This window comes from Archocentrus centrarchus, chromosome 18, assembly GCF_007364275.1.
Source record: "Archocentrus centrarchus isolate MPI-CPG fArcCen1 chromosome 18, fArcCen1, whole genome shotgun sequence".
NCBI classification, from domain to species: Eukaryota; Metazoa; Chordata; class Actinopteri; order Cichliformes; family Cichlidae; genus Archocentrus; species Archocentrus centrarchus.
Genome location: NC_044363.1, coordinates 12,350,954 through 12,358,031, shown reverse-complemented (window position 1 = coordinate 12,358,031; position 7,078 = coordinate 12,350,954). Strand labels below are relative to the sequence as shown.

The window sequence follows — 7,078 nt, the reverse complement described above, 5'->3', positions numbered from 1 at the left end:
TGTTCAGTGTGATTCAAAGAGCTGCTCTTAGATCAGAGTTAAATCAGGTCTCAAATTTTAGTCGGTGAACACTTCCCTCTTCCTCTTTGTAAGACACAAAGAAATAGACGGAGTGTGTTCACACGGTGACAGATACTGAACTCCGCCTATTTCTTTGTAGCGGAGTGAGTTCCGTATCTGTCAGAGAGCGGACAGTAAAAAAAAAAAAAAAAAGTGTAGGACGTGAGAATGAGAGGTGTGCTTCCTGAAGCTGCAGCAAGTGTGTGTTTTTTGTGTTGGTTGCTTTAAAAGCGTCGCCTCTGTTTGCGCTGCGACAGATCCAGAACACACTCCACATGTCTGCAGAACATGAAGACAACAGCAGTGAGTATTTTATCGTTTACTCTGTTTTCAGGGATTCCTGCGTCCTTCGCTCTGTAATTGTAAGTAAAGAGTAAAATGTTTCTGAACGTTTTTAAAAGGAAATTTATGGTTCATTTACAGTTAGTTTTAATTATACTATTTGTTATCAGGTTACAAGACGCTACAGCCAAATGAGACAATCAGGTGCAGCATGAAGCTGTAGGTCACCTGACTTACATTATCACTCGTAGAGGCTGGATTTGGCTATAACATCTTGTAACTTGACAACAAATAGTATAATTATAACTAATGGTAATTCCCAGAAAACAGAGTTAAAGATAAAATACTCACTGCTGCTGTCGCTTCTTCTATTCACAAACATTGTGCACACGAGACGCAGCAAGCAGAGAGATTTCACTGTCTGTCACAGAGTGAACGCTGATGCAGCGTCAACGGCTTTTATATTCCTACCGTGACGTAAGTGGATAACTATATAAGCCGTCCTACCGTGACGTAAGTGAAATAATATAAAAGCCGTTGGCGCTGCATCAGCGTTCACTCTGTGACAGACAGTGAAATCTCTCTGCTTGCTGCGTCTCGTGTGCAGAATGTTTGTGAATAGAAGAAGCGACAACAGCAGTGAGTATTTTATCTTTAACTCTGTTTTCTGGGATTCCTGCGTCCTTCCTGTTGATCTGTTACTTTGAGTAAAATGTAAAAAGTTTCTGAGAGTCTTTAAAAGAGATAAGATAAAACTTTAATGGTCCCAGGTCTCGGAAATTTGTGGTCCAGTTACCATTAGTTATAATAATAATAATATTAGTTGTCAGGTTACAAGGTGTTATACCCAAATGCAGCCTCTACGAGTGATAATGTAATTTCTGATTTTGCTGTAATGTGAAGACTTTATATTTATTGCTGTCAGGTGGAGCATGAAGCTGTAGGTCACCATGAATACTGGAAGCAGTCAAACTGATCATTTCTATGAATCAAAGCAGTTTCATATAAAGTAGTTGTGTTGTTGTATCCTAGAATGAACCATCTAAACGAGGCAGTAATCACAGAAAATTCTACTTTGATCTTTTATTTACAGACTTCTGTTTCTACACGTTTTTATAACATTCACACATAAATATGTTTTTCTCCTCTGGTGGTCAAACTCTGTAACTACAACACTGTTTCTAAATAACTTCAAACCTGCTTTGATGTTTCTGCAGTTTTTCTTTGTGTCTGTTTTGTATCTGTTGTAATGAGTGAATGAAGTCAGACTGTAGATTTTCCTTCTTCTAGCTGTACTGACTGACCTTTGACCTCATGTGTTGCTGACTCTTCACCTCTGTCTCCTCTCACAGGGAGAAGATGATCTGCAGGATCCTGCTGCTCCTCATCCTCACCTCATGTGTCTCTGGTTAGTTTACAGCTTCACTTTATGAACTCCAAATAAAGCTCAACAACAGATTTGTTCCAGTTCTCAGTGTGTCTGCTCCTCTCTTTCCCTCTCTGTCTCCTCAACAGGATCATTTGTAGTCAATGTGACACAGACCTCCTATCAGGCAGAGGAGAACCACAACATCACACTGGAGTGGACGTTCACCACCAACCCTGACAGATCCATCACTTCACTGAAGATCCTCTGTACTCTGATTACTCTTCATAAGCTCTCAGTCCTGTATCATGTTCATGAAGGTGTTGAGGTGTCAGAGTCTCAGGATGCAAAGTTTTCAGGACGAGTCCAGAGTGACAAAGACGCCCTCAGAGAAGGACGAATCAGACTTCAACTGTCCAGACTCAGGACTGATGACTCGGGTCTGTACCTGTGTGAGGTCAACACTGATGATGGCTTCAGTGTTGGAAGATGTCGACTCAACGTCACTGGTAAGTTGATTTAGTAGAACTTTGCCAAAAAAAAGTGTTGTATTTTAGATTTGAACTTTCGGATAATATACATTTTATAAATCATAGGAATAAAATAATATTTTGTGTCCTTTCCAGCAGCTGCTGATGAGCCCAAACCTCAAACTCCAACAGTGAACCCACAGACAGAGAGTCGAGGAAGGATCGGCCTCCATGCTGCTCTCATACTGACAGCAGCTGCTGCAGCTCTGCTCATCACACTGTGCTTGAAAAACAACAAAAAAGAAACACAATCACCATGTAAACAGTCTCTGAGCAGCGTGCTCACCTCGACTTCTTCCTCTGAGTCTCATCCTGCTGCTTCATGTGACTGAGGAGCTCCCTGAACTCCACAGATCCACATGTTAACAGCTGGGTCTGCAGTGGAAGCTTTGTGGGAGCATCAAGCTCAGTGTGAGCTGAGAAACACTGTCTGCAGTCTGCAGCCATCATCACAAAATACTGAGGAAACATTCAAAGCTCTGATCACACAGATCAAAGAAGGACTTTTCTTTTTCCTGGAGCTTCTTTCATTGGTCTGTCAGACATTTTCAGAGGAATCTTTAATATTTAGCTCTTCAGTTTGTAGACTGATTGATCACTGTGCTGATCTCCAATCAGCTGTGATCAATAATTACTGTTTAAAATGTGCCTGAACTCAACAGGTCAAAATAACTGTTATAATGAAGTCCTAATAATTTAACTGTGGATGGTCACAGTTACAATGTGCAATGTTCTACTGTTCCTAATGTTGCTGTTTATAAAGTGTTCATATTGTAAATAAATCTTTATTTATGTGACAGAAGTTATGACTCCTGTGTGTGTGTGTCTGTATGTGTAATAAACAGCATTGATACATCACACGGTTCATCAAAGGGAGGACGAGTATTTAATAACAAACAAAGAAGAAGCTGAGGTATGTACTCCACTCAGTGGAGACAGTTTAAATATTTTTGCACAAAATCTAAAATGATTTTAGAAACATTATTTGCAGATCAACTGCAGCATTGATGATTTCAGCTGTTTTACTTTAAAAGTATGAGAGTCTTTAGTGGAAGAAGTCTTCCCCAAACTCTCTGGTGACTCAGCAGTTTTCTGGAGTCTTTTTCTCTTTTTAATTCCTAAACATAAACAAACAACAAGCAGACAGACAAACAGAGATGCTGCTGTCAGTCCCACTACAAGGAAGACGGTGGTCCATCCACAGCTCTCTGCTTCTGGACTCCAGGTCGGTCTCTGAGGCTGGAGCTGATCAGCAGCTGCTGTAAAACCCAAAATATATTTGTTGATACTTGTTGATGTGCAGAATTAAAAGGTGGACTTCAACCAATGATGTTTGCTGACATTTAACCAAATAATCCAGTTTAACATCCCAGACAGTGATTAATGTTTAAAAAAGTTAAGTTCTAATAATCAACTTACCATTTAACTTACAGTCTGACTTCATTCACTCATTCCAACAGATACAAAACAGACACAAAGAAACTGCAGAAACACCAAAGCAGGTTTGAAGTAATTTAGAAACAGTGTTGTAGTTACAGAGTTTGACCACCAGAGGGACAAAAGACATTTATGTGTGAATGTTATAAAAATATCAGCTTATAATAAATGTGTGTGATGACTGAACAAATGAAAGTGAATGAAAACAAACACATTGAGCTTCATTTGGTTTGAACTCATTTCTATAATTATGAGTCAGGTTGGAGCCTGAACAGAGTCTGGATACAAAATGTGTAGAAACAGAAACCTGTAAATAAAAGATTACAGTAGAATTTTCTGTGATTACTGCCTCGTTTAGACGGTTCATTCTAGGATACAACAACACAACTATTTTATATGAAACTGCTTTGATTCATAGAAATGATCACAATAAACAGAACATGGAATAAAACAGTGTGACTGCTTCTGGATTACAGCAATATTCAGAAATGACATTATCACTCGTAGAGGCTGCATTTGGCAACACATCTATTCCGTGTTTATTCAAATATAATCATTCAAGAGGTGCTTTTCTTTCTCCCTTGTCTTCCTCCTATAACCTCCCGATTGGCCCGTCATTTGATGAATGCGCACAAACCTGTCTGTTACTCATCACAGACAGGTTTGTGCAGTCATCAAATGACTGGCCAATCGGGAGGTCGGGACGTTCCGAAGGGGCGGGCCGATCGGCTTCCCCTTCCCAGTGTCCCGACCTATAAAAGCGGCTGGCTCTACCACAGTGTTCGCACTGTGACAGATACGTAACTAACTCAGACTTGTCTGCAAAATGTGTGTGAATAGACGAAGCGACAACAGCAGTGAGTATTTTTCTTTAACTTTTTCCTCATAATGAGCATAAGAGGTTATTTCTCTCCTGACAAAAGCTTTGAGTGATTCCCAAAGAAGAGCTGCAGAGACCCCTGGGGTTCTGTTAATGGACAGAAAAAAACTATCTGCTTTGAAATGTAGTTACTGAAGCTGCTCTGTGAGAGAAGACGTGTGTTTAGCTGCCATGGAGGGCGTTCAGGCAATAGTTTGTTTAGATTAATATCCATTAGAAGTGGAGCATGATCAGAGATAGTTATGGCATCATATTTAGATCAAATTTTCCTTCTTCTAGCTGTACTGACTGACCTTTGACCTCATGTGTTGGTGACTCTTCACCTCTGTCTCCTCTCACAGGGAGAAGATGATCTGCAGGATCCTGCTGCTCCTCATCCTCACCTCATGTGTCTCTGGTTAGTTTACAGCTTCACTTTATGAACTCCAAATAAAGCTCAACAACAGATTTGTTCCAGTTCTCAGTGTGTCTGCTCCTCTCTTTCCCTCTCTGTCTCCTCAACAGGATCATTTGTAGTCAATGTGACACAGACCTCCTATCAGGCAGAGGAGAACCACAACATCACACTGGAGTGGACGTTCACCACCAACCCTGACAGATCCATCACTTCACTGAAGATCCTCTGTACTCTGATTACTCTTCATAAGCTCTCAGTCCTGTATCGTGTTCATGGAGGTGTTGAGGTGTCAGAGTCTCAGGATGCAAAGTTTTCAGGACGAGTCCAGAGTGACAAAGACGCCCTCAGAGAAGGACGAATCAGACTTCAACTGTCCAGACTCAGGACTGATGACTCGGGTCTGTACCTGTGTGAGGTCAACACTGATGATGGCTTCAGTGTTGGAAGATGTCGACTCAACGTCACTGGTAAGTTGATTTAGTAGAACTTTGCCAAAAAAAAGTGTTGTATTTTAGATTTGAACTTTCGGATAATATACATTTTATAAATCATAGGAATAAAATAATATTTTGTGTCCTTTCCAGCAGCTGCTGATGAGCCCAAACCTCAAACTCCAACAGTGAACCCACAGACAGAGAGTCGAGGAAGGATCGGCCTCCATGCTGCTCTCATACTGACAGCAGCTGCTGCAGCTCTGCTCATCACACTGTGCTTGAAAAACAACAAAAAAGAAACACAATCATCATGTAAACAGTCTCTGAGCAGCGTGCTCACCTCGACTTCTTCCTCTGAGTCTCATCCTGCTGCTTCATGTGACTGAGGAGCTCCCTGAACTCCACAGATCCACATGTTAACAGCTGGGTCTGCAGTGGAAGCTTTGTGGGAGCATCAAGCTCAGTGTGAGCTGAGAAACACTGTCTGCAGTCTGCAGCCATCATCACAAAATACTGAGGTAAACATTCAAAGCTCTGATCACACAGATCAAAGAAGGACTTTTCTTTTTCCTGGAGCTTCTTTCATTGGTCTGTCAGACATTTTCAGAGGAATCTTTAATATTTAGCTCTTCAGTTTGTAGACTGATTGATCACTGTGCTGATCTCCAATCAGCTGTGATCAATAATTACTGTTTAAAATGTGCCTGAACTCAACAGGTCAAAATAACTGTTATAATGAAGTCCTAATAATTTAACTGTGGATGGTCACAGTTACAATGTGCAATGTTCTACTGTTCCTAATGTTACTGTTTATAAAGTGTTCATATTGTAAATAAATCTTTATTTATGTGACAGAAGTTATGACTCCTGTGTGTGTGTGTGTGTGTGTGTGTGTGTGTGTGTGTGTGTGTGTGTTGATACTCCACATGGTTCATCAAAGGGAGGACGAGAGTTTAATAATCATTTAAAATGTTTGAAACACTTGAATCTATAAACTCAGCTCTGAAAACAGGAGCATTTTAAAGTGTGCTGATGACTCTGTGATCCTGTGATGAGTCCTATCTTCAAGTCAGCACAAGAGACACGATCACTGCTGTTAGGAAATGCACTCGCACACAAGAGGACACATTTTTCACCCTGCTGCAGTTAGTGTCAAACACTCAGTAATGAGTCTGTTAACAAGTGAAATCACAAATATATGAACATTTTAAGGCATCATCAGAAATCAAACCTTCTTAAAATCTGGACTGTTTTTCACACCTGCTGATCTGTTTCTTACATTTGCGTTTCCACAACTTCAGAGATGAAAAGTATCCTAAAAGCTTCTGTAAAGACTCCTTTAAAGATGCAGCTCACACAGTTACTCCCCAAACCGACCGCAGTTCATTTATTTAAGAGTAGAAGAAGAAAAGCAGAGCAGCTCATTCCTATAAATATATATTTGACTCAAGAACACCTGGGATAGTCTCCAAACATGTACAGGGCTCATATAAAACATCACTTCTTTGTATTCATCTTTACGGTGTGTCTCTGTCACAGGGAGGATAACGTGTTCAACAAGCCGGACGGCGAAGCTCTCTTTCCAACTCGGTCCCACTTTGGATTTCTGCCCTGCAGACCGTGTTTCTTGCCGGAGGGATACAGATCCACGGAGGATGTAAATCCACTTCCAGGGAGCTGATGGAGAACAGA

General features: G+C 40.7%; 2 protein-coding genes across 2 annotated transcripts; both read left to right on the top strand.

The window, feature by feature from the left end:
- Positions 1-230: 230 nt before the first annotated feature.
- Positions 231-2,922, top strand: LOC115797124 (uncharacterized). The gene is made up of 4 exons (XM_030753604.1): positions 231-363; positions 1,695-1,750; positions 1,858-2,217; positions 2,335-2,922. The coding sequence occupies exons 2-4, from the start codon at positions 1,702-1,704 to the stop codon at positions 2,568-2,570; spliced, it is 645 nt and encodes a 214-aa protein (XP_030609464.1). The 5' UTR covers positions 231-363; positions 1,695-1,701; the 3' UTR covers positions 2,571-2,922.
- Positions 2,923-4,899: 1,977 nt separating this feature from the next.
- On the top strand, positions 4,900-5,892 carry LOC115797125 (uncharacterized). The gene is made up of 3 exons (XM_030753605.1): positions 4,900-4,952; positions 5,060-5,419; positions 5,537-5,892. Exons 1-3 carry the CDS (start codon positions 4,904-4,906, stop codon positions 5,770-5,772), a joined length of 645 nt encoding a protein of 214 aa, XP_030609465.1. The 5' UTR covers positions 4,900-4,903; the 3' UTR covers positions 5,773-5,892.
- The last annotated feature ends 1,186 nt before the right edge of the window (positions 5,893-7,078 follow it).

What these genes read in the sequence shown, in the direction of transcription:
- LOC115797124 (XM_030753604.1), top strand. Translation starts at nt 1,702, where the DNA reads ATGATCTGCAGGATCCTGCTGCTCCTCATCCTCACCTCATGTGTCTCT. An exon ending in CCTCACCTCATGTGTCTCTG is followed by an intron (nt 1,751 to 1,857) that starts GTTAGTTTACAG and finishes TCTCCTCAACAG; the next exon opens with GATCATTTGTAGTCAATGTG. An exon ending in ATGTCGACTCAACGTCACTG is followed by an intron (nt 2,218 to 2,334) that starts GTAAGTTGATTT and finishes TGTCCTTTCCAG; the next exon opens with CAGCTGCTGATGAGCCCAAA.
- LOC115797125 (XM_030753605.1), top strand. Translation starts at nt 4,904, where the DNA reads ATGATCTGCAGGATCCTGCTGCTCCTCATCCTCACCTCATGTGTCTCT. An exon ending in CCTCACCTCATGTGTCTCTG is followed by an intron (nt 4,953 to 5,059) that starts GTTAGTTTACAG and finishes TCTCCTCAACAG; the next exon opens with GATCATTTGTAGTCAATGTG. An exon ending in ATGTCGACTCAACGTCACTG is followed by an intron (nt 5,420 to 5,536) that starts GTAAGTTGATTT and finishes TGTCCTTTCCAG; the next exon opens with CAGCTGCTGATGAGCCCAAA.